We start from the raw sequence: 25,721 nt of genomic DNA, 5'->3' as shown, positions 1-25,721 counted from the left end.
AACAGACACTAAGCACATTGAATAAAATGATATTTATTCAACAAACTAAATCTAAGTAAATTGAATAAAATGATATTTATACAACAAACAAAACAAAAAAACAAAAAAACAAAAAACAGAAAAATGGGTAGTAATAATGATGTCAGTGGTAATCTAACCAGAAAAGAAAGTCACGGCAGGTCATCATGTCACGATCTAGGATGTAATTAACATACATTACAACAATTTTGTCAACGTTTTCAATAGCTTCTGCAATTTTGATTACATCATCATCATCATCAGAGTCATATTCTTTAGATTTCTTTACCAGTTCTGTACAGACATCGGCCACATAAGTAAAAGTACACAACATATCGGTGACCCCTAGCAGGCGTTGTGGTTCACAGATCATATCTAGAACCTCTTTTATCAAATCACCGGGTGGATTGTCACCGTTAACACATTTGTCCGTCAAATCACTCCATGAATTAGACAGTCCTCTAATAAGAGCCATATTTTTCTTGAGATTTGCCTGACGCACAGTGTCATAACACGGAGTATCGGGGTGGGATGCGTCCATAATCATCTTATTCATTAGATCGGTCATCTGGATTCTGTAATGGTCTTTAAACATGAATTCCATACAGCACTTTAGGCTACAGGCTGCACCCATGTTGGAACTGGCTTGGTCACTCGCCATTGACGATCGGAAGACCTTGCCAAAGGTCGACGATGTCGCAGATGATTTCCTTGCGGGGTTGTCCACACGATGCGGATGATTTTAGGTGTGTCGTACGATTCCAAGTCTTTGCGGTGATTGGAGAGGTTGGAGTCAGGTTGCGAGTTTCAAGGTTTTTCGCTGGGTGGTGGTGGTGATGAAGGTTTAGTGCATCCGCAGTCGCACTCGATGAACGGACCCAAGTCAAAGCGACGGTTGATAGTTTTAGCTGGACCCTGTTGTTTTCGAGGTCTGTTAGGTCTGTTAGCCGGAGCACAATCGTTTTCAAAGCATGGTGCCAAGGCTACGCGACGTCTGGTAGTTTTGACCGGAGCCCAGTCTTTGTGATGGTCCGATGGACCGTGGGTATCATCAACAAAGCTGCTCACATGATCGGGTTCTGTACCGTTGACGTCAGCCATGGTTTATAAATGGCGCTTGAGAGGGGTCTGGTTGCCGGAATTTATCTGTAGAAGAGGGGGAGGAGTCAGTCTTTCATTTCTTCCACGGCTTGTAAAGACGTTTGCGAGGGTCTGACAGCAGAGATTTAGGATGACTGTAGTGAACGGGGGCAGATGGTCTGGTAAAGGAGCTACTGCGCGCGCATCTCTCGGGGTGGAACAGCTGCACTTTGACTTTGTTGTATCCGTCATGCATGTCACACCATTTGAACATTTTGGTGATGAGGCCAAAAACTCTTTTGGCCAAGTATCCAAGTATCGGTGTAGACGGAATAAAAAATGAATCCTCCCGCCTTTCACGTTGTTTAACCGGCTGAACCGTTGTTTAGCTACATACACAAAATAACTGCGCATCTATGACTGTGCAGTGCAACGGACAATAGCTAGACGAGTTTAATATTTTTGTAGGTAACAGAAAAGCCGCAATAATCAGCTTTCATGTCAATGTTTCGTAGACTTAGCTGAAAGATGTTCTAAACGAAATATCTCATGTTTTTGCAAACTGTACAAAGGAGCAAGATGTAAACGGCATAATCAATTACAAACATAAAAAATGATCACAAGCGTATTTGTTTTAAATGGAAGCGGGCTGATCTCTAGAATTACCAAACTTAATGAATGGGCCTCTCTCAGTGCAATAGTCAGATGTAATAGTTTAAGTGTAAAACAGCATGGGCTTACTTTTCACGTTAAAACTTACTTATAAGTAACTTAAGTAAGTAATACTTGCTTATATTAACAGTAGTTTACAATAGTCTGTGCATCGTAGATAGAGGGAAAGTTTAGTCAAACACTTAAATTAATGTTGAATGAATGTTGACGGTTCTCAAAGAAATGTTTTCGCCTAAAACAGACACACTGTCCAACATACAAAGACATCTGCTAGCTATCTGAATAGTCATCATTTGTGAATTTTTGTATATTTATTATAAACGGTGCTTTTCAACCCTGGTTTCTTGGTGATTTGGGCCCGTTCAATTACTGTATAAAGATTATGTTTTTAAAGTGAGACCATAGGCTAGAGTATGGTACTTTGCATCGCTACGATGTGAAAAAATACAGCCAAACATTTAAGCGCTACTATTTACACACACACACTATGGAGGAGAATATCTAACTGTAGCTTGTGAACATTTCCTTATCTGATTATTTTGGGTCACAAAACAATTTTGAACAAAAATTATGCTGGATATTGAAGCGTTAGTTAAAAATAAAAGGTATTAGTCGATAACAAACCATAATATATTACATTTTGATACAATTTTATTTTAGTAAAGCTATGACCGTATCACCCACCACAAAGTTTTGCGATTGTGGTTGAGACCTCGCAGAGATTACGCCAATATTAGGGCTCTCAAACATTGTCTGTTTGCACTATGCCTGACACTTAGTAATCAAAAGGCATTTCTGTAGGTTTGTCAAAACAAAGAAAATGTTATCATGGTTTTAAACACAACACTATCTTGTATCATCGTGTACTAAGTCCATTTTTATCATGCTGATATTTGTAGAAAGTCAATTTATAAAAGAAAAAAGAACCGGTTAATGGTCTTGGTTGGTTGGTTGGTTGGTTGTTTTATTTGTACCTGTCGGTAAATTAAGTTCGAGAGAACAAAGTTTAGGCAGTTTCTCAAACATATAGGCGATAACACCATACAAACAGAACAAGACACTACAATAATTTCCTCCATCTTAATACTATTCACAAAAGGTCTTGTGTCAGAAAACAGCAAATATGTGCTTTTACATTTTTGTTAAAACTTTAAAGTAAGATTATCCTTTAAAAGTGTAATACAAATCGTAAAGAGTATTTGATTTTTTGGGGAATGTTGCAAGCTAGTGTCATTAAACTTTATCTTTTTAAGGGAAATTAAATATTTTTTAAAACGTATTTCATTAGCTAAAATCAATGTCTATAAATATGATCTCATTGGTGTAAAATTAGCTCTGACGGGTGAGTCACAGAGGCTGCCGTGTCGTTCCCCCATCTTGAAAAACTATAATAACGGAGAGGGACAAAAAGCACTAGTCCACCGCAACGCGTTTTCATTGAGAGCCGGCTGACTGAAACGGACGCAAGGAGGTCAGTGAGAGGCGCTTGAAAGGCTGCACTGCTGCACGATACTTCATAATGCAATCCTCATCGCCATGATAATGCTTAAAAATTGAATCTAAAAGGAAGGGTGACCGGCAAATTTAAAAACAAGGGTGAATGTCGGGACAGCTTTTCCCAGGTGGATAGAGGAAATGAAGGAGAAAGACTTTGAACAGAACGTAGAAGTCCTGCTTTCTTATCGACAGTTAAGTCAATGGTCTAAATTACAAGCTTTTTCATTGCGTGGTTGTGTAATTCATTATATAGACGGCGTAACGGTAGAATGTGTATAGTTAAACTCGAAAAAGTGCTATTGGACGACATGTCCTAGCTTCTTGGCACATAACGCTCGCCGTAATCACAACACGCATTTAAAAAAACCGCGGCGCTAGAGAGTACTATGCGTTTGAATGGCAAATAAAATTTCACCGCTAGATGGGTGAAATTCCTACACGGCGTGCCTTTTTAAGGACGAAGCTGTAGGGTCTTTAACAAAAAGCCTCGAAAATGGAGGAGGTCAAAGGGCATGTTTCTGCTATAGAATCATCGGCTCTCCACAAAGTCTGTTCATGTCGTCAACACCAAAAAGCTGACATTTGAAAATTCTACATATATTTTGTGTAGATAACCGATAGTATATTCTCAGTGAAGGGTTTCACTTGTGTCTTTTTCCACAATGAATAAGGATAGTTTGGGAGATACAAGAAAAGTAAAAATGATATATCTTATACGTACAAATGGTCATAGCGACCGTAGAAAAAGTAAGATCATGCTTTGAATTAAGATGAGTAAATTAAATATTCGGTCAAGACCAACTTTACTTATGGAACATCATGGACAACACTGCGTCTCTGAAAATGTGTGGTGATTTTCTAAATGATACAGCTTAATCTAAATAAGTGCAACGTAGAGTCGTGTGATTTCTTTTAAAACAACAAAAACAAACTTTGACAACTTGTTTCATGTGGCATGGACAAAAATAATGTTTGAAATATTTAGTAGAAATAAGTAGAAATAATTAATTTTTCTTACATTTTAGTATAAATAATAGCTTTGGTTAAATTTATGGAAACCTATTTATATCATACAGAAGTCTTGTAAGATAAACAGATGATGACTTCAATAAAAAATTTAAACATCTTTTAATTTTAAAAGATAATTGAAACTTTTAAGATTATGGTTTTAAGTGAATTTAGAATAAAAAATTAGAATAACATGACATAATTGTGTCCCAGTGGCTCATCTGGCCTGTAACTCCTCCGTCTCTGTGAGGGTCTGAACCTTCATCTCACCCTATCACTAACGGATATGAGAGGTCTTTGTTTATGACAGCTTAAACTATTTGCTTTTTGCATAGTCTTTATCATTGCCTAGATCTAGTTTGCATAGAATGAGTTTTTTGTAATTATACATGTATATATTCTTTAGATAAAACTATGTTTAATTTGTACAAATACATTTTAGTAACATATGTGTTATTATTCATTATAGAGTTATATATCATTTAATTTATAATCATTTGATTTAAAAATAGAGATTTTATGCTTTGTGAGTGCAAAACAGCTTTATTATAAATTATATTCAATTATTTATTGAAAATGTAAAAATCCAGTTTTCTCTGACGGTAGTGTTTTAGGTGTATGGTATAGAATACGCAGTTACGGTACAAAAATTGTTATGGCTATATAAATAAAAATACTTTTAGGTCGGCATTAAAAAAAATCATTAGAGTAATCTTTAAAAGAAATAGAAGATATGAATGTATTAAAACTATAAAGATTTAATTTGAACAATCTTTTCATTTTAAAAGCTTGAAACTTTTACGATTATGATTCGAAATAATTCTAGTACAAACAAAACTTTGACTCGGCGATGCACAGAGACTCATCTGCTCTGTCACTATCCTGAAGCTAATGGGTGGCCGGCCTTTGGCATCACAGTTTCTAAAATGTCTTCATTGGTGCTCTCGCACTAAAGATAGACCTATGTGGTGATTTTCGCAGAGATACTACTTAAGGAATTATTGAACATTTCACACAATGTGTGAGATGACTTGTGAGAGATCGAATTTTTTACATGCACCCTGATAAATAAAAATATAGTCAAGTTTTTCCATAGACCGCTGATGTAGCATATTTGTTTTATGAATTAATTTAATTTATTTTAAAACATCTGGTATTTTTAAAAGATATCATTTAAACTTTTAATGATTATACTATGAAGTAAGATTAACACTAATCAAACATATGGAATGTCTCCGCTGAACCGACACACACACAATGCATGCCTGTAAAGCGAGGGGGAGAGAGGATCATTTGTGGGAGATCTTAGTCTTAAGATCTTAGTCTTATTTTTGAAATGAGAGATAAAAGCATTTAATTGATATACTTTTAAATGAACAATGTTGTTCAATTTCAACTCAGTTAGTGTGAAATGTTATATTTGTAAATTAATAATTGCACATTTATTACCATTTCATTTATATACTTTTGAAGATCAAGGTTTTTCAACTCTAGTTAGTGTTAAATAATAATAATTTTGTAAATTACTAGATGTAAATTTATAACTATTTTCATTTATATAGAGCTTAATGTTTAGAGTGAAATATATCGTCCTCACTTGAAGGGGTATAATGTAACACACACACACACACACACACACACAGAGAAAATAAGTATGAGAGGGTCCCTCTGACTTAGAGGATTCAGAGAGGTCTAAAGTAATTTATTGCCATTTATTACACAGAGACACACACACACACACACACACACACACACCACTCCACCATGCATGGGGGAGAGAGAATCACAGGGAGATCTTCACAACTTTAAACTCATCTTTTGTAAACCATCCATGTATTGTATGGGCATCTTAGGAAGTACTTTGTCGACCAGCTGGAAAAAGTAAGATGGTTTTATTTTTGATAGACTCTTAGTCAACTTATAATCTATAAAACATGTATTATTTTACAATGAATGATAAAGCATTTTATTGATATTCTTTTTAAATGAACCATGGTTTTAACTTTAGATAGTGAGGAAAAGTTTGAACTTTATTCTAACTGTTTCAGCACAGGATGCGGAAATGTAATGCTGTTACAGACACACACAGACAAACACACAGACAGAAAAACACACGCTCACAGATGCTGCTGTTGATGAGAGGTTTTTCACATCTTGATGGAAATAAAGGAAGATGCTTTTTCACATTTAAATCTAAATGTTTTTTCCTTATAATCTATAAAACACGGTTTCATTTTTTAGCTCGTGTAAGATTTTTTCTCTGGGTGAATGAATGTTTCAGCCATCTCACACCCCGACTGTCACAGAGGCCGAAGGACGGTGAGAGAATCAGAGGGGGGTCATCAGCACTCAAGTAAGCCGCTTTTATTTTACAGATCATATTGTGATACGGGCTATATTAGAAAATTATTCCATCATGCTACTCAGATCGATCTCGGGGGTTTTAGGTAAGGATAAAGCGTCCATAGTCATGTAACTCATGTTTCCCTCTGTGAATTCTGTAGAACAGAGACCACCCATTTTATAGACGACTTTTCTGGTATGGGAGGGGGGCTACATCAATGATAAAACCAGTCAACCGGGGTCAACCTGTCCATTTTGATCGATCGCTTCCTGGGGTCACTGAGAGGACAAAACCATACATGTTCACACACATGTTTTTTGGATTAAAAAAGGTCATCCGGTCAAAACCACAGATGTTCACACACACACACACATGTTTTTTGGATTAGAAAGGTCATAGGTTAATCGATATTCCAGAGATGGAACGCAAAAGGTCAACGGGTCAACACCACCTGTCCATTTGATTGATCGTTAGGTCAAAGGTTAATCGATATCCCAGACACGGTATGTCAAAGGTCAAAGGTTTATGACTACTTCAAAGATGGCATCCGGAAGGTCAAAGGTCAGCCCCGCCCACCTGTCAATCAAAAAAGCAATAAATCATTTTGACACATGGTGCCCTCTATAACTACTGACAACAAATAAATTTCCTTCCAAAATGTTTGTTTGTAGCGGAAAGTAAAAGTCTAAATAAATATAAATGGAATCAGTACATAAAACGCATAATATTAAAGATGAACGAGAAACAGTGAGTGCTCTTTGCCATCGTGGCTATTTAACTGCAGCAAACGGCCAAATTCCCGTCTATCTGGGTTCCCGAAACCATTCAGACAGGGAGTCGGTACGGTGAATACCACTGTATGTACACAGAGATATATCATGAATTACAGGACAGCTTCTGACTGCTAAAATTAGCTTCTCGAGAGTGACGCGCTCCACTGACTTCACTCCTATTGGTCGGCACTCCCGAAAGTCGTTCTTCATTTGCATAAAGTTAAACAGATCTCAACTTTTTCTTGTCACCCATCTGGTCACCAATGGTCGCTGTCACGCGCGTTGCCAGAAATCGGCCGCTCACCCATTGAAATAAATAATATCGTATCGCTTTGTCGCTTGTAGTGTGAATGGGGTTAAGTAGAGTTTCTCTCACCAGTGACGTCTCACACAGAAGTTTGCTGCCCTGAACCAGGTTCCCGATAGTGATGTGGAAGTACGTGTTCCCGCTGCTCCAATTGGAAATCTTCGTGAAGGGATATGTGGTTAAAATATCCTGCGGATCAAGAAAACAGGAAACGCAAACATCACTGCACAGTGCATACTGGGATCAGCACGGAGAGCAAGAACATTGGACACACACCATTAAAATAACTGTTGCTTGAAATCAAATCAAATATAAAAAACTAATAAAAATGACAAATCCACATACATTAAATAAAACTGAAATATAAAATAAAAGCATACAATAGTAAGTATATAATACTAAATATGAATAATATTGATGTTTAATAATTGTATATAACTAATTCTATAATAGTACATAAATAATACTAAACTACACTTGCAATGCATTCTAGTTTACTCCTAAACTTATTTTATTTCAGCTAGTTGCCAAAGCAACATTTCTCATTTTCATTTAGTTTAACTTTATAATACAAACTAAAATATATATATATATATATATTAAAAACTATATATACACATTAAAAAAAGACACTGACTAATAAAAAAGACAAAAAAAAAACGCAACATAATTACATTTATATATATCATATATGTCTGTGTATATACTATATATATATATATATATATATGTAGTAGTCAACATTTGAAGTGGATCAAAAAAGTTCATCAAAATCAAAGACCGGGTTTTCACAATACATTTTGTTTCAAAGCAGCTTTACAGAAAGTGCATTTCAGAAATGCACATGGAAAAATACATTTAGTTTATCATGTATTAATTTAGGACATAAAATATCGCCGGTGTTGTAAACAAACTTTTATGTTAGATGCGAATAATCAATTTGACAGCACTAATATATCAGTATACTACATCCCTATTATTCTAGTTTCGAGATACTATTGTATATATATATATATATATATTTATAAGACATTAATGTTTATAGGATTTATAATGTTTGTAAATCACAACATTTTGTTAATATATTAACATTATTAATCCTTAAACAGTATTAATCCTTTTTAATTTAACAGCGTTCACAACTGAACAAGAAAGAAAAATATAAGAACAAAACAAACAAATTATAGTGCCATTCAATATAAATGATATTTATTATAAATACCAAGCCTAAGTGAATTTAAAGGCGAAACTGAAACTATCGGCATGTGGAAATACGCTATACAAATTAACATGGACTCACTTCCTCTCTCATTAGACCCCAAACCAAATGTGTGCGCATGTTTTGTGTGCTTGACGTTAATTGCATTATATAAGTTGCGTTGGAATACAAGTCACAGCAAGACTATAAAAAAAAAAAAGTTACTTAGTTAAAACAGCACAACAGAAAGAGAGCGCACCTTGTTCTTGGGGTCGATTAGGCTGACTCCATATTTGTTGATGGCTATCAACAGGATCTCGGGGAAGTGTGGCTCGGTGGTTTGCTATGGGAGAAAATTTCAAATATCAAGAGACTGATTGGTCCATCCAAAGAAAAAACACTGAGCTTCAAAAAGGTTATAGTAAGAAAATGCCAGCTTTCCAAACCACGTTAACAGAGCACAGTTACCTTCACTTCAAAAAAGGCTGAACCAAACGTGGGCCATTTGAAAATGAGCTTCAGAAACATCAGCTTGGCTTCTTCCCTTGATTTCCCAGCATGTCTGTTGAAGAACGCCACAATCGACTGCAACAAGAGGAGGAACAGATGAGGGTGAGCCAGTCGGATCATAAAAATGATGCATAATTTAGTCAACACAACTACAAGGATGTTTATATAAAGGACGCAGACAGCCAAGAACATTGAAAGTGCGACACAAACCCTTTTCCAGTCGTCAGGCGAGAGCTGGCGGATCAGGTCCTGAGGAATCAGCTCCTTCAGCATCTTGGGAATACTGGGAAAGTGGGATTTGTCATCCTCAAATTTGACCCGGTAGATCAGAGCGCCGAGCTGGAAAACTTCTTCTCTGGAGCATTTGTGGTATCCACGGAGATACTTAGGAAGTTCCTTCACATGGGAAGTGTTAGAAAGATTAGCTGATGTATATAATTCAGGGTTTTATCCCAGTGTCTGTCTTCATGATGTAGTATTTGGATGTTTATGAAGCTCACCTGATAATAATGGAAGATGGAGTCTGCGAAGGAGTCTTTGCCTGGAACTGTGTTCGTCCACAGCTTCTTCATGAAAAACACCTGGTAGGTCAATGAAGGCACTATACCTGAACACCGGAGGAAGACCCAATATGTTACTGAGCATGCTTTCATTCTGCTACCCTTTTCCTAAAAATACAAAACTACACTTGGCAGTGGATATGGTGATTGTAAAACCGTTGCACTTCAAAAGTTCGGGGTCACTTTTATTCAGCACGGATGTGTTAATTTAATCAAAAGTGACAGTTAAGACACTTGCAATGTTGCAAATAAATGCGATTCTTTTTAAACTTTCTATTAATCAAACAATATCATGTTTCCCACAAAAATATGAAGCAGCACAACTGATTTCAAAACTGATAATAATAAGAAATACTTCTTGAGCAGCAAATCATCATATTAGAATGATTTCTGAAGGATCATGTGACTGAAGACTGAATATTTAAACATATTCAAATAGAGAACAGTATTTACTGTATTTTTAATTTCAAATAAATGCAGCCTTAGCTTTTCTATTTCAAAAACATAAAAAAAATCTTACTAACCCCGAAAATTCAAATAAATCCGAATGTAATGTTTTGTGAGTACACATGAACGAGTAAACCATAATTGTGCAGTAGAAATCCCGGCTGTACCTTCTTTCGCGGGTCTTGCTTTCTTGATCCAGTCTGTCAAATGGCGGACAAAGTCAAAGAAGAAATCACCCTCAGGTACACTTATCACCTATAATGCATAAAACCAGATCAAATAATATTAAATACATCTTGATAGGAATTGAATACTAAATTTTCCCATGGTTAGAGTTGGGTTAGCATGAAAGACAGGAACATGTGCTACATGAGCAAAATCCCACTGAAATCCCACAGAGGCTGTTCTTCCTCACAGTTTGACATTTACCTTATCGGAGATCTTGACAAACAGACTGAAGCCTTCAGGTGATTTGAGCAGCAGTCTGGTGGAGATGTTCAGACAGAAGTCTTTGGCCTTCGTGCTGGACTCCACCTCAAACGCCTGAAAACAGACAACGGGAACCTTCACAGTCTGTCTTTACCAATACAAAGACCGTATCCAACACTTCCAGATGCATTTAAAGGAATATTCTGGGAGGGTTTAACCCTATAACACCTAATGTATCATAGTTGATTCACAAAATTCTAAATCATCAACATGAACACAATGATGCTGAAAAGCCTGCTCTACACAATCTACGTCTACCTTCTGTCGTTTGATTGATAGTTTATACTTTTATTAGCAAGTAAAAAGGTATTTTATAGTGTAACTCTAAAAATGTCCACCTTAAGGTAGGTAAATGTAAAAAATAACATTTATATTGCTAGTAATATATTTCCTGATGAAAACTTGCTGGACAGAAGCACCTTATGTTTACTTGATTATCCATACACAGAAAAATCATGTTATATGCGAGGATCAAATATGATCCATTAGGCTTTTAATCAATGTTTATTTGTTTATCCCTCAGTCATCAATATATTGCACTGCATTGTTTCTCTGTTGATCATAAAACTAAGCATTTATATATCAACTAAGACATACAGTATTATTGGGAGAAATAAAGCGACAATTTTATACACACTCACCTAAAGGATTATTAGGAACACCATACTAATACTGTGTTTGACCCCCTTTGGCCATCAGAATTGCCTTAATTTTACATGGCATTGATTCAACAAGGTGCTGAAAACATTCTTTAGAAATGTTGGCTCATATTGATCTTGCATTTGATGGAGATTTGTGGGATGCACATCCAGGGCATGAAGCCCCTGTTCCACCACATCCCAAAGATGCTCTATTGGGTTGAGATCTGTTGACTGTGAGGGCCATTTTAGTACAGTGAACTCATTGTCAATGTCATGTTCAAGAAACCAATTTGAAATGATTCGAGCTTTGCGACATGGTGCATTATCCTGCTGGAAGTAGCCATCAGAGGATGGGCACATGGTGGCCATAAAGGGATGGACATGGTCAGAAACAATGCTCAGGTAGGATGTGGCATTTAAAAGATGCCCAATTGGCACTAAGGGGCCTAAAGTGTGCCAAGAAAACATTCCCACACCATTCCACCACCACCACCAGCCTGCACAGTGGTAACAAGGCATGATGGATCCATGTTCTCATTCTGTTTACGCCAAATTCTGACTCTACCCTCTGAATGTCTCAACAGAAATCGAGACTCATCAGACCAGGCAACATTTTTCCAGTCTTCAACTGTCCAATTTTGGTGAGCTCTTGCAAATTGTAGCCTCTTTTTCCTATTTGTAGTGGAGATGAGTGGTACCCGGTGGGGTCTTCTGCTGTTGTGGCCCATCAGCCTCAAGGTTGTGCGTGTTGTGGCTTCACAAATGCTTTGCTGCAATACCTCGGTTGTAACGAGTGGTTATTTCAGTCAAAGTTGATCTTCTATCAGCTTGAATCAGTCGGCCCATTCTCCTCTGACCTCTAGCATCAACAAGGCATTTTCACTTTTCTTTCCCATTCAGACATTCAATTTGGAGTTCAGGAGATTGTATTGACCAGGACTACACCCCTAAATGCATTGAAGCAACTGCCATGTGATTGATTGATTCGATAATTGCATTAATGAGAAATTGAACAGGTGCTCCTAATAATCCTTTAGGTGTGTGTAAGTAGTCGCTATACTGTTATAAAAATCTAGTTGATTCACATTGAGAGTGATAAGAATTTCATCTTACTTTTTGGTCATAGGAATTTCAGTATTGCATATTTCTGAGTTTATTCTCAGTTTGGGCCTATGAATAAAATTGAGCTGCCTTTTTCCACCATATTCTCACAAAATGATTTTATTCTCACCATTTACAGAGAAAAACCCTACTATTACGATTTTCACTTCATGTCAGGCTTTACAGGGTTAAAAGCAGAAATGTGAAGCTTTCATAAAACACTCTCAGTATATCGTCGTCACCTCGTCATTGGGAGAAGATCCCAATGTGTTTGATGAGTCATAAGCATATGAAAGCATATCTCACCTCATCTGTATCATCAGGAAAGTACACTTTATGAAAGATCTGTGTGGTCTTGTGCTGAATAGCCTCCACCTCGACCAGGTGAGGGGGATATTTTCGGGATCCGTTCCTGCACACAAACAAACATACGGTGCCCATGATGAGACATTCACACTATAACACTCCTCACACAGACATCTCATATTCATCATCAGAACTAGAAAACATCACAAATAAAGCTCAGAATGGAGCTGACAGACACAAAGAAACACAGTGAGAAAGAAGAGATAAAGACACAATATCAAGACAAAAGTGCTTAATTTCACACTGCAAATATACACATAATAATTATAGAACATAATTGGAGGGGAAGGAGCCTTCGGGAATAATGTGTCAGCTTCAGGAAGAGCCATTTTAGGAGTATTGGCGTTCAGGTTGTTACATCGTAATTATGACAGCAGGTGTGTTCAAGTCACTTGTTCAACCACTTTTATGGTTAGTGAAAGAGTGATTACCTACAAGTGGCTATTTACATCTCCAATTACAACTAATAAGATTACTGTACAAATAACTATCTCTACAAAGTATTGGATTACTTATTACTTTGTAAATCCCATATCAATCTCGACCAGTTGAACAATACAAAGATAGACAAGAAACGGCTCTTTTAATTCTTTCAAATATATAATATAAAATTGCATGAATTATTCTTGAATTTACCACCGCTTTAAAGGGAGAAGGTAACATTAAAAACATACATTTTAACATAAGACATTAAATTTTGATGCTAAATCCTCTATTGTTTTATATAGAATTGATCTAGTCTTTACAGTATTTAATGCATTTACATCATAAGTAACTAATTAGATTACAGAAAAATTAAGAGTAATCCCTTTGTTGTACTTTTTCAAGAGAATAATTAAATTACAGTAATGAATAACTTGGTAATGTATTACACCCAACACTACTACAATATCTTAATTACAAACAAAAATAAACTGCAGGTGAAGAACACAAAAATGCACACCAGGCCTTTTTTTACTCTCCTTTTCTTTACACTTACGCATTTCCTTTTTTTGCAAATGATTTTAACCAATACGACTTTTTATTCAAGGTATACATTTTATCAGTTGATGGATTCCCTGGGAATCGAACACATGACCCTGGTGTTGCTCTATACTGTTTGAGCTCCAGAAATGAATTTTTTTTAATGATTTTAATTATTTATGAAGCCACTGCAAAATTGAATCGTTATGCATTTTATCTTAATTGTACAATACTACTGTATTTTGTATAGGCAACTTAGTTTAGGTAGATATATTCTAAATTGGGCAAAACTAATCTTTCAACAAATTTACCATCAACCACAGAATTTTCATCCATTGCTTCTGCCATGTTGTTTCACTCACACATCCTACTTTGGGGCTCAAAGAGTTTCCATAATTAACACATAATCATGGCTTTGTCGAATTTGGTGTTCATGAGCATTCAAGCTGTAAACGCGATCTTTCTGACATGACTTGAATGCACCAAATGTCTGAGAGTTTATGTTGTCTTTGCTTCTCCAAAAGCAGGGAAATATCACCAGCTCATCAGGATAAATAAGTTATATGAAGACGACAGCTGTAGCCGTTCTAAACGGTCAAAGTATTGAAAATAAAGAAATAAAAATATAATAAATAAGCTGTCTTAGAAGTGCCCTTCTAAGCTAGTTCAACAAACCAGGCACACTACATTTAGTGTTCTCTCTGACAGACAAAATGCTTCTGACATGGACGAAATTGTGCGTTAAGAAGTCTATTTGCAAAGGCTCTTCTTCGAGGTATACTGTATATGCTTCTACAGATACGACTATCTTTGCGATATAAATAGGCTCTAGAAAATATGCATGCCTGTTTGTGCATGTACAGTACATGCAGTTGTACGTGAGGTGAGGGAGTGCTGTCACCGTAAAGCTTTCTGCAGTCTCTGCATGCAGTCGGGAGCCAACGGGTGATGTTTCTTCGACTGTAGAAACCTCTGGACGTGTGGTAAGAGGACATTACTGGGAGGAAAGAGACCGGCACACAGCCAAAGCAACTCCCAGCCCTTTTCCTCACTGTACCTACACAAACAGACAAAACATTGCAGTTAAACTATCAACAGCTGATATGAATGACAGCGAGTAGAACACACAATACTGTGCTAAAGTTTGAGGTCATTACCAAATTAAAACCTTCATTGTGCAAGGATTCATTAAGTTGATCAAAAGTGACATAAATCTTTTGTAACATTCTAAAAGTGTTAACTATTTCAAATTATTTTAATCTAAGAATACTAAAAAGTATTACAGTTTTAAAAAATATATATATCTGAAGCAGCACAGCATGAACTGTTTTCAACATTGATAATAATAATAAGAAATGTTTCTTGCATGATCAGCATATTAGAATGATTTCTGAAGGATCATATGATGAAGATTCAGCTTTACATCACAATAATAAATGACATTTTAAAATGTATTCAAATAGAAAACAGTTATTTTAAATTGCAATAATATTTCACAATATTACAGCATTTTTTAACAAATAAATGCAGCCTGACATCTTTTAAAAACGGTAGAGCTCATTGGAAGAAATCACAGCGTCTGGCTATATTTATAAAGGATGGACATACTTGACGTGGTTGTCAGTCATTTGTTTGAGTATCTGGCAGAAGATCTCGTCTTTCAGAGGCTCCGCCTTCAGAGCGCTCTCGAAGATCTGATCCGTGAGCTCGTTCACAGAACGAGTCCGCTTGGATGGATAATCGCCCATGTATTTCATTATAGGTGCAGGAGAGCAGGTCAAGGAAGATTAACGTTCAGAAAGAAGATAATAACCATGAACTTCTAGTGTTAAAGTCTCCCTGTAGTCAATAATGTTATCCTTTAAAACTCATTTTTAACCACCAAAATGACATATTTAAAAAAATAAATAAATCTTCATGTCTTAAAATAGCTTGAATGTAATTTAATACACGCTTTCCTCATTTAGTCATGTCAAGTATATTTATATAGCGCTTTTCACAATATAGATTGCATCAAAGCAGCATCACAGTATCAATCAAGACATAATAACAATGTTCGTTTCTTAGTGGAAAAATATCCACGTTTGGTAGAGCTGATCAAGGGTATTACTGACTGGCTAATTCATTTGAATTTCCCAAACTGAGCAAGCCAAAGGCAACAGTGGCAAGGAACCGAAAAACTCCATCAAGTGACCTAAAAGTGTCCTAAAACTCCATCAGGTGACCCAATGGTGAAAAAAAAAAAAACCTTGCGAGCACCCAAAACACCTTTAGTGTACGTAGTTCTATGAATATGCAAATTAGCCCCACCTCCACTCACTCACACCAGCTCAGACGATCACACATTTACTGTACGTGATTGGTTACAGGGTGGTTTGTGACGTCAGAAAAACCAACGATTTCAAAGTGGGTTTTTGAGACAATCTTTGGTTCACTGCAGTTTTAAGCAGAAAATACTCAGCAATGTTATTGACTTACTAATTTGAACATGGTTGGTTTGTCTTAAAGCATATTAAAAACCACCACATAGACATATAAACAACATTAAAAGCTCGATTTTAAATAAAACCAAATTAAATCTCATTACTCTCTAGGAAAAGAACATTTTTAATATTTAATGTCTATTTCAGGGCAAAATTAAAATAAACAAAAATAAATCATATTTTCCATAAAGAAAATAAAACTTATTTTAGGTCATATTTCAGGAAAAAAAAAATTGAAAAACTATTTCAAGCCTATTGAAATAGGCTTTGGTTTTTGTATTCAAAACACACACACACACACGTTGTCAGCCCAAAATATGAAAAGAAAGATATGAATTATATTTTCACGCGTCTGTGTCTGTTTTCTGAAGGATATCAATGAAAGCCATGCAGGCCTCCTGGGAAAGCTCCTCATGGCCCACACACTTCTTCAGAAGAGCCTGCTTGATGGGTTCTCGAGTGCAGCTCCACAGTTTGTCCTTCCCGCGGTTCTTGGTGATCATCACTCGACTGAGAGTGTGTTTGGGAGGAGGCCTGGATGAGTGGAGAGTTTCCAGGGTCAACGAGGGTCATGTATACGCATTTGCAGTTAATTGTGTATATTCTTTGATTTCTTTGTTCAATTAAATTGTATTTTCTTTAGAAAAACCTGCAATGATGAATAGTGCACAATAAGACCAGGAACATGTATTAAGAAAGTAAATAGGGACATGTGGCAAGGGGGCGTGGTTTAGCGAAGTCTGTGACGGGGGAGAGAGAGTTTGAGGACGGGGACTTGTAAGTGGGTCGATTTCAGGTGATAACACCTGTCTCTTGTTTCAGTAATTGGCTGGGACAGGATATAAGCAGTGACAGGAGAGAGCTGCACACGCAGAGAGGAACTGCATGACAAAACCGACGACACGTTTTATGTTTATTTTGGGTGTGTTAAAAGCCCCGCCTTTTACTTTGTGCTCAGACCGAAGTCAATAAAGAGTCTACCGAGTTGCAGTCAGCGATTCCTTGTCTTCTTCCTGCCCACAACAACCAACATTATCACAGGACAATTTTGCATTGCCTTTAAAATCAAATCAAAAGTAAAGACTTTAAGTAAGACTCTTGATTGCAGCATAACTATGTATTTTATGATTTAACCCTTGTGCATCAATTTAAAAAAGTTACACATAGGTAAAAAGAGGACAAAAATGTCCATGTCAAAAAACTGTCATAAAAACGTGACGCTTTGGACCACAGACTTAAGTTTGGTATCATTTTAAAGAAGACCCTTTGCAGATTATTGCTGAAGTAAAAAAAATAATAATAAGTAAATCCAAAAAAAAGTTATATAGGTATAAGTTTATGAAAATTATTTATAAAAAATATTTTATATAAAATATATATTTTTTTAAATCAGGTTGAACTCAAAACTGCAATAAAATCAAAGCCATAAATCTAAATAGGTTGTGTTCCAAATTTGAGGATGATATCTCAAAAAATGAGCTTTCGGCAACAGTTTGTTTGGGCGTAGTAACATATTTTCCCCATTGGGTGCCAGCAAAACCCCACTGGAGCTCACAGTGATTGGATTGGAATTTGCAGTTTTTCTCTCTCAGTATTACAAACACACACATGCCCACACACACACATATTTTTTTATAACACACATACTAACCACACTCTGACATCCATACCAACACACCCACACAAATATTGTTGCATAATTTATCCAGTTGGCTCTGTAGTATGCCGAAGCAGACAACCAGGAATAAAGCGACATTTGTTTTATTGGCCAAACTTAAAAAAAAATGGCAACATCTGATAAAAAATAGTAAAAAATAAAATTTTGAAGCCTTGTCATCAGAATGAAAGCCTCTTAACAAAGATTGCATAATTTTATAGTTAACTGAACCGGGGATTAAAAATGGCAGTTTTAATAGGTTTCAATGGGGACATTTTTGTCCAAAAGGCGCTGAGAGGGAGTATTTTTTTGTACCTAATGCAAAAAATATTTTTTTAAGAAAATGACGGTGAAATAGTAAAATTCCAATAAAAATACACACCTGTGCCAAGTTTTTTGCAGTTAGCTTTAACACAGGCAAAGTGATCAAAAAAACAAAACTGAAAAGGACAAAAATGTCCATAAGGATGCACAAGGGTTAAAACAGACAATGACGAGACGATGTAGGGACAGAAGTGGTGTCTGTTCACCTGAAGTAGTCATATGAGAATTCCTCCAGAGTATACGGCTTTATCCTCTCCTCCGACTCCGTTATAGGGACATGGGAAATCCGGATTGACTCCTGACGTTGGTCTGGTGTCATGGTAACCAAAGCCTGAGCCGTAAAGTCACAGAGAGTGCACAAGAGAACACAAGACAGGGACAGAGAAAGGGAGAAGGTTTAAGTAGAGACATGAATCATACAAGACTGAAATTACAAATAAGCACCGACCTCTAAACATAATAATAAAAAAATCAGTACCACGATTTCAGGTGCAGGTCTAACGACAGTGGGCAGCACATAAACACAGTCGGCAGGGAAATCTCCTTTCTGTTTGGTTCTGTCGTTGATCCCGTGGGCCCAGCCCGACGTCATGACCTGCTCGCCCGTGTCCTGGTCCAGCAGAATGAGGTCGCCTTTTAGGAAGCTCAGGAACGTCGAATCATCGCCAGCTGTTTGGGAGAAATGAAAAATGACTGTAAGTGATGCTAAAGAAATGTAAAAAAAATAATAATAATAAAAAACAAAATAAAAATACAATTTTATGTATTGTGATCAGAAAGATTTATTTATTAGTTTATAATATATTTCAAAATATTAGCATTATTTAATATAGAGAACTGATGTTAACAAAAGAAACCTTATTGTAAAGTGTTACCATTTTCTATGGTTTCGGACCTAAAATATGATCTGGGCCCTAAATAGGCTTGCTTTATATCTTTATATTATCATAGAAAATTAAAAAATAATTTCATATTATTCTCTTTTGATTTTGGTCTTAAGTATAATATAGGCCTTAAAATATGATTTATTTTTAATGCAAAATTTCTTTTTTGATTTTTGGCTGAAATTTAGTCTGGACATGAATTTTAAAGATTTATTCGTTTAAATGAAAGAAAAAAAAGTGTAAAATCCATTGATATGATGTTTTTGCTTCTTTAACCTGGACTGGGGTTGTCCTGTAAGGCCACAACAAACTTGGATCTCCTCCTGAGACCCTCTAGGAAGGTGACCACCAGGTCCCGGATGTCCTCTGCGTTATTAGAGGTGAACGTGTACTCCTCTGCTTTGATGGTGGCTAACGTGAAGCTCTGGGCTTGAAGCTTCCCCCCTCTGGCAAACACAGAGGCTTTTACCTTCAAAGCTCAAATCATATCAAACCTCCAAACAAGACTCAGTGAAACCCGTACCTGCTGCTGGACACAGCGGTGATCTCTGGGAAAGAAAGCTCCAGAAGAACCTGCTCTTGCTCGTCCACAAAGTAAACGCCTGTCCAGTTTACAGCCACTATCACGTCATTCTTGGGTAGGCTAGGACCTTCAAACAGATTCAATACATCAAACCCATCTGTAAACATGCAGAACAAAACACAAGAACCTTATTAATGTGGCATAAATTACACAAGAAATACCTGAGAATTTAAAGGCCTCGTAGAATCTTGAGAATAACAAAGGCCACTTATAACGAGCGAAATCCACGACTTCCTCCTTCACTTTCTGAGGGTCCACCCTCTTCTGAGTGTAGATTCCCTACACACACACACACACACAACACAATGTGTTACTAACTTTTTATTCATCTTTAAAATTGTTAGTTCATGTTAAATAATATTAACAGACATAAATGTAGATTTTAATAATGTATTAGTAAATGTTGAACTGTATTTTTCATAGTTAGTTCTCGTAAATTAATAAAGTTAACTAATGTTAACAAATGGAACCTTATTGTAAGGTGTGTCCCCTAAAAACTTTGATTGTAGTGTGACAATTCAAATACATCACTATGACGGAGTTCAGAATGGCATACTATCTACTACTTTTGAAGGAAAGAAGTATGCAGTGTGTATAGTGTGCATGGTGTTTATTTTCTATTTGCATTAAATACTTACTACAGTACATCAGCAAAAATGTTCGAAATTCAACCGAAAAACACTGTGAGATACTGTATCCCACAATGCAATGTGCTGAAATGACTTTCCGTCTCCATTGTGACGAACGGTAATATCAGCAGTTGTTTTATAACACAGGAAAGGATAACACTGAAAGGATTTTTCTTGACTCATTTGACCGAACTACCAAAAGTTAAGACAAAAAATTGATAGTCTAACAAAAACATGCCAAGGACACATTTTAATTCAAAAATTAAAAAAAAAATGTGTTTACGTTTGTTTCTTCTTCCAAACACAAAAGAAGACATTTTAAAGACTATGGGTAACCAAAAATATGGGGGATATGAATATATAAATATACAAATTTTTGGTTACCGACATTCTTCAAAATATCTTCCTTTGTGTTCAGCAGAAGAAATAAATTCATACAGGTTTGAAACAACTTGAGGGTGAGTAAATGATGACATAATATACATTTTTGGTTGAACAATCCCTTTAAGTCCATTCATTTGACTGTTGAGATTAACTTTTGCCACCTTTTTGTGTGCAGCCATTATGAACTGAGCCCATCTCTCCACGGTTTTGGCCGAGCTGATCTCTCTGTCCGGGATGTAGGATGGAATAAGACTTAACAGGCGTTCCACAAGAATCTCAGAGCCGTAGTCCACGTAGTACTGTTGCGACGCCAGCTCCGCTAGATCCTCCTACTCCCGGAAGATACAAGATAAAGAAACAGAAAGAGTGCGAGAAAAATAAAGATCATCAAAAGAGGAAAAGGAGAAACAGAGTGGAAAAAAGGAAAAAAGAAAGAAAATATTCCCTCCTTAGAAATATAGTTTAAATGAGAACTCAATTTATTTATTGGCTTGTTTTCTGTGTCTGAGGTTCATACCCGATCACAGCGGTATTCGCCAAACTTGACGCCACGCACGATCTGCTGGTAGACAAGGTTTGTAGCGACGGCGTCCTCCGCTGGGTCGTGCCAGGGTGTGAATATCTCCTTCCTGAAGAACAACCTCCAGGGGGCGTTGCGCTCCTGAGCGCCCTGCTCTTTAGCGTACTGCTCACACTGGGAAACAGCGTCCATCACGTGATCATTACCGCTGCCCAGAGAGGAAACCTGGCACAAAAAGAGTCCAAAAAAGCTTTCTTAAATGAACAACAAAACACAATAACTGAACCAAACGATCTTGGTTGTGAGTGCGTGTACCTTATCAAACAGAGCAATGTACAGCGAGAAGCCGAATCGATCCTGAAGGCTGATCTTGTCGGACAGTGCGTTGCAGAGCTCCATGGCTGTGGTCGCAGAGTCCGTCAAAAGAGTTTTTGTGGTTCCGTCCATAAAAGTCACAGGTAGCATTATCGGCTTCTTTGATTTTGTGGCCTTGGATAAAATTGTGAAAAGAAGACATCATATGGACAGCTTTTGTTGTGCTTGGAGTTTGACAGAGTCACTTGTCAACTATTGTTGCATGGATAAAAGCAGCAGAACTACATTGGTTATTAATAGAGCAGATATCATCAGTAAAACCAGTTATGATACCTGAAGCTCTAGCCAGGATGGTGGTTGTGTTCTTGTTCCGTTCACAAACGTTCTCCTCAGTCTCTCCTCGCAATAGGGAGCGTAACCCGGAGGACCCTCACTGATGAAGTTCCTCAGGTACTACAGGAAGACATACTGAACTTTCAATAATCATAATTGGTCAGAATTAACCACTGAAAACTCACTGGGGGTGATTTACTAATTCGTTCCCTTGGTTGAAGTAAACACAATATAATAATGTTGTTATACTATTTTTTTTATAATTTATAATTTTTTTTTTTTGCCTTTACATATTTTTTATTATAAAAATAATATTGATTACACTATTAAAATTTTAGTGATTACAAAATACTAACAGGGCTTTGATTTTTATTGTTGTAAGAATTTGAGCAAGAACATACCAAAGAGAAGTCTTCAGACCAAAAGTGTAAGTAATTATAATGTTAGTGTAAGGTTAAAGGTGCAAAACAGTAGATGACAGATATATATTTCAAATTATTTTTAATGTAGCTTAATGAAACTTTAGAGAGTGTCAGAAGCTGCTTTCACATTCAAATATCTTGGTTTCGGCAAACATATTGGCAAGGAACACATTGGCAAAGTCAAAGCACATGTACTTCTATAATACACTTTGACAACAGTGAATTTTTTTAACCTTGAAAACTCACAATGCAATTTTTTCTCACTATTTCAAGGGGGAACAAAAAAAAACATCTTCAATATCAATTGTTGAGTCTTTGTTGGTCAAATAAATGTCCCCATATATTAGTAAGTACCTAAATATTTACCAGAAATGATTAAAGTATTTGTCTGTGGTTGAAATATTACAGATGCCCTGATCACAGATAAAGCTACATGTAAGAAGAGGAAACAAGAAGAGAAGATAATGTGAAGAGTGACAAAAGAAAAGAGTTTATAAATACGCAGCATTTCTCACCTTCACAAACTTCTCGGATGGAGCGAAGCAGCCGACACACAGAGACATGAGGATCCAGCCGCGGGCATGACTGCTTTTAGAGGGATTCTGGGTCAGTTGCTTACAGATCTGACAGTAGATCTCATCTCTGGAAGAAACAGCAGGAAGAGGGTTGTTTGGGTTGTTGTTACACACACACACACACACACACACTTGGTTTACATGTTTTATGAGGACTTTCCATAGACAATGAATTTTATGCTGTACAAACTGGATATTCTATCCCCTTACACTAACCCTATCCCTAAACCTACCCATCACACAAAAATTTCTTCCTCATGGGGACTATAAATGTCCTTTCAAGGTTAAAGAATACCTAGGTAGGGAATACCTGAACCACACACACACATACACACACACACACACACACACACACACTAATATATAGTGTGTGTACATATATATATATATATATATATATATATATATATATATATATATATATAGTACATATACATTTCTTTCAAGGGTGATTCAGTCTATATTATATTTTTTCATATCCATTGTCTGACCTCAAGCCTGGGCGAAGGATGCCGTTGCCGATGATAAAGTGTAGCTTCTCCAGATTGGATGTGGGTCGGTCCTCCAGCATGCTGTTTCCATGGACTGTGTATTCACCGTCATTCAGACGCTTCGTCACCTAGAGAGAGAAAAAATACTTTAAATCAGGATCAGGTTTGAAATGAACAAAATACATCCGATATTTTGCAAATACATATTTATTTTTGAAATGCAATCCACCAAAATAGCCACAACAAATATGGACATTTATTTGAATGAATGAATGAATGAACGATTTATATAGCAACTGTACAATAAATTAAAGGGATACTCCACCCAAAAATGAAAATTCTGTCATCATTTACTCACCCTCAAGTTGTTGCAAACCTGTATGAGTTTCTTTCTTCTGCTGAACACAAAGGAAGACATTTTGAAGAACGATTGGAACCAAACAGTTGTTTGGCACCATTGACTTCCAAAGTAGAAAAAAAATACAATGGAAGTCAATGGTGTCAAAGTTCCAATTTTTGAAGTATTTCATTTAATACTTCAAAATATCTTCCTTTGTGTTCAACAGAAGAAAGAAACTCATACAGGTTTGCAACAACTTGAGGGTGAGTAAAAGATGACAGAATTTTCATTTTTGGGCGAACAATCCCTTTAAATGAACATGTTAAAAGTCAGTTTAAAAGAAGTTTAATAGCTATAGATGTCAACGTTACTAAATTGATCAGTCTTCTTCAAAGTCAAGATGTTTTGTATCTGAGGAAGCTGATTGGTTATTCTGTTTAAACTTTAATTTGATAGAAATTATAAATAATGAGCAAAACATTCATCAAGGGGAACATTAGACCAGACGTGATAATTGTCACCTTAAACACTGAAAACGTATTAGAGAAGTAGGAGACTTATATAAACGGTTCAGGGGAATGGAACCGTTCCACCTTCATTTTCAATGCATCAAGATACATAATAACAGGTGTCTACCTTTGTATAAAAATGTCATGTGTCCATTTAAAGACAGGTCTAATTTTTTTTATCCAATGACCCACTTTCATCCAGTTATTGTTATAATTTGTGCAATTAATAGCCGATTAGTTCTTTCACATCTGTTTGGTGGAAGGAAAATTCATGACACCTAATAACCTCCTTTGCTAACAGGTGAATGAATATCTGTATAGCAGTGGCTCATTCCTGTGAAATCCGTGTCTTAAAAGGGTCACTGAGTTCAAAAACCAAAAGAACGCTTGTGGAAAGAAAGGAATAAGGAAGTGAACCTTGATAAAATCATCATGGTAACAGCATCACTCACCTCCTCTGTAATCTTCGACTTCTTCTTCAGGGTGAGCGACACCAGCTTGTGACGCACACTGCTCTTTTTGTGACTGTCAGTGTGAGTGTTCTGTATGAGATGGACGCATAAAGTGACTTATAAATCATGAAAATGTGCATTAATGTTCCCAGTGTATCAGTAATCTTCTCCTTCACTCTTTCTTTATCTCCAGTACCTCTCCTTCTCCCTGCAGAGCCTGCAGCTCTCTCTTGTAGGTTTTCTTGCCAAGTGTCTCGTAGATCTTGGTCATGACAGGAATCTTCTCGCTGCCGTCGCTGATGGCCGTGTGGTATTTGGGTTCTGGAAGGTCACCCATGAACCGGAGTATCGTGATCCACACGGCCAGAGCAGCCTGCAGGACGAGGAGTACACAAACATTTAGATACGAACAATTAAATCTCATTCATATCATCTCATATCAATTCATACAAGTCAGCAGTCAAGTCTTTCACAAGTTAGTAAAAAAAAAAAAATCAATATTTAGACAATATTTATTAAAAAACGTTTAAATGTATATACATTCTAATGCGATGTACAGATATGTGTGTGTGTGTGTGTGTGTATATATATATATAAACATTTATATTTATTATATATATATATATAAATATATATATAAACATGTTTGTATACATATTTAAAAAATATATTTATATACAGTATATAATTATATATAATTGGTATGCAATTTAATATATATTACACCACATGTAAATAATTTAAATATTTTATATTTTTAAATATTCTGTATTTTGCCATTTTATATTTATTTATCCATTAAAGGTTTCATTAGTTAACATTTGAAAACATGAACTAATATATAAT

General features: G+C 36.3%; 1 protein-coding gene across 2 annotated transcripts in view; it reads right to left on the bottom strand.

Moving 5' to 3' along the window:
- The window catches only part of myo7aa (myosin VIIAa), a 68,594-nt gene that overhangs the window by 9,740 nt on the left and 33,133 nt on the right, over positions 1 to 25,721 (bottom strand). For both annotated transcript variants that reach the window (XM_089135442.1, XM_089135443.1), the window contains 24 exons: positions 25,072 to 25,248; positions 24,876 to 24,965; positions 23,575 to 23,702; positions 23,024 to 23,150; positions 22,087 to 22,206; positions 21,754 to 21,927; positions 21,436 to 21,663; positions 21,080 to 21,247; positions 20,067 to 20,184; positions 19,846 to 19,972; positions 19,599 to 19,768; positions 18,917 to 19,107; positions 18,645 to 18,769; positions 16,834 to 16,991; positions 15,583 to 15,736; positions 14,876 to 15,031; positions 12,952 to 13,057; positions 10,844 to 10,957; positions 10,582 to 10,669; positions 9,908 to 10,014; positions 9,618 to 9,803; positions 9,366 to 9,482; positions 9,157 to 9,240; positions 7,769 to 7,888 (listed from right to left, as the gene is read on the bottom strand). In XM_089135442.1, coding sequence (XP_088991568.1) covers positions 7,769 to 7,888; positions 9,157 to 9,240; positions 9,366 to 9,482; positions 9,618 to 9,803; positions 9,908 to 10,014; positions 10,582 to 10,669; positions 10,844 to 10,957; positions 12,952 to 13,057; positions 14,876 to 15,031; positions 15,583 to 15,736; positions 16,834 to 16,991; positions 18,645 to 18,769; positions 18,917 to 19,107; positions 19,599 to 19,768; positions 19,846 to 19,972; positions 20,067 to 20,184; positions 21,080 to 21,247; positions 21,436 to 21,663; positions 21,754 to 21,927; positions 22,087 to 22,206; positions 23,024 to 23,150; positions 23,575 to 23,702; positions 24,876 to 24,965; positions 25,072 to 25,248 — 3,333 coding nt within the window. The remainder of the gene's footprint in view (positions 1 to 7,768; positions 7,889 to 9,156; positions 9,241 to 9,365; positions 9,483 to 9,617; positions 9,804 to 9,907; positions 10,015 to 10,581; positions 10,670 to 10,843; positions 10,958 to 12,951; positions 13,058 to 14,875; positions 15,032 to 15,582; positions 15,737 to 16,833; positions 16,992 to 18,644; positions 18,770 to 18,916; positions 19,108 to 19,598; positions 19,769 to 19,845; positions 19,973 to 20,066; positions 20,185 to 21,079; positions 21,248 to 21,435; positions 21,664 to 21,753; positions 21,928 to 22,086; positions 22,207 to 23,023; positions 23,151 to 23,574; positions 23,703 to 24,875; positions 24,966 to 25,071; positions 25,249 to 25,721) is intronic.

Source organism: Pimephales promelas, chromosome 10, assembly GCF_988280905.1.
Source record: "Pimephales promelas chromosome 10, fPimPro1.hap1.1, whole genome shotgun sequence".
NCBI lineage: Eukaryota > Metazoa > Chordata > Actinopteri > Cypriniformes > Leuciscidae > Pimephales > Pimephales promelas.
This window is presented reverse-complemented; position numbering and strand designations above follow the sequence as displayed.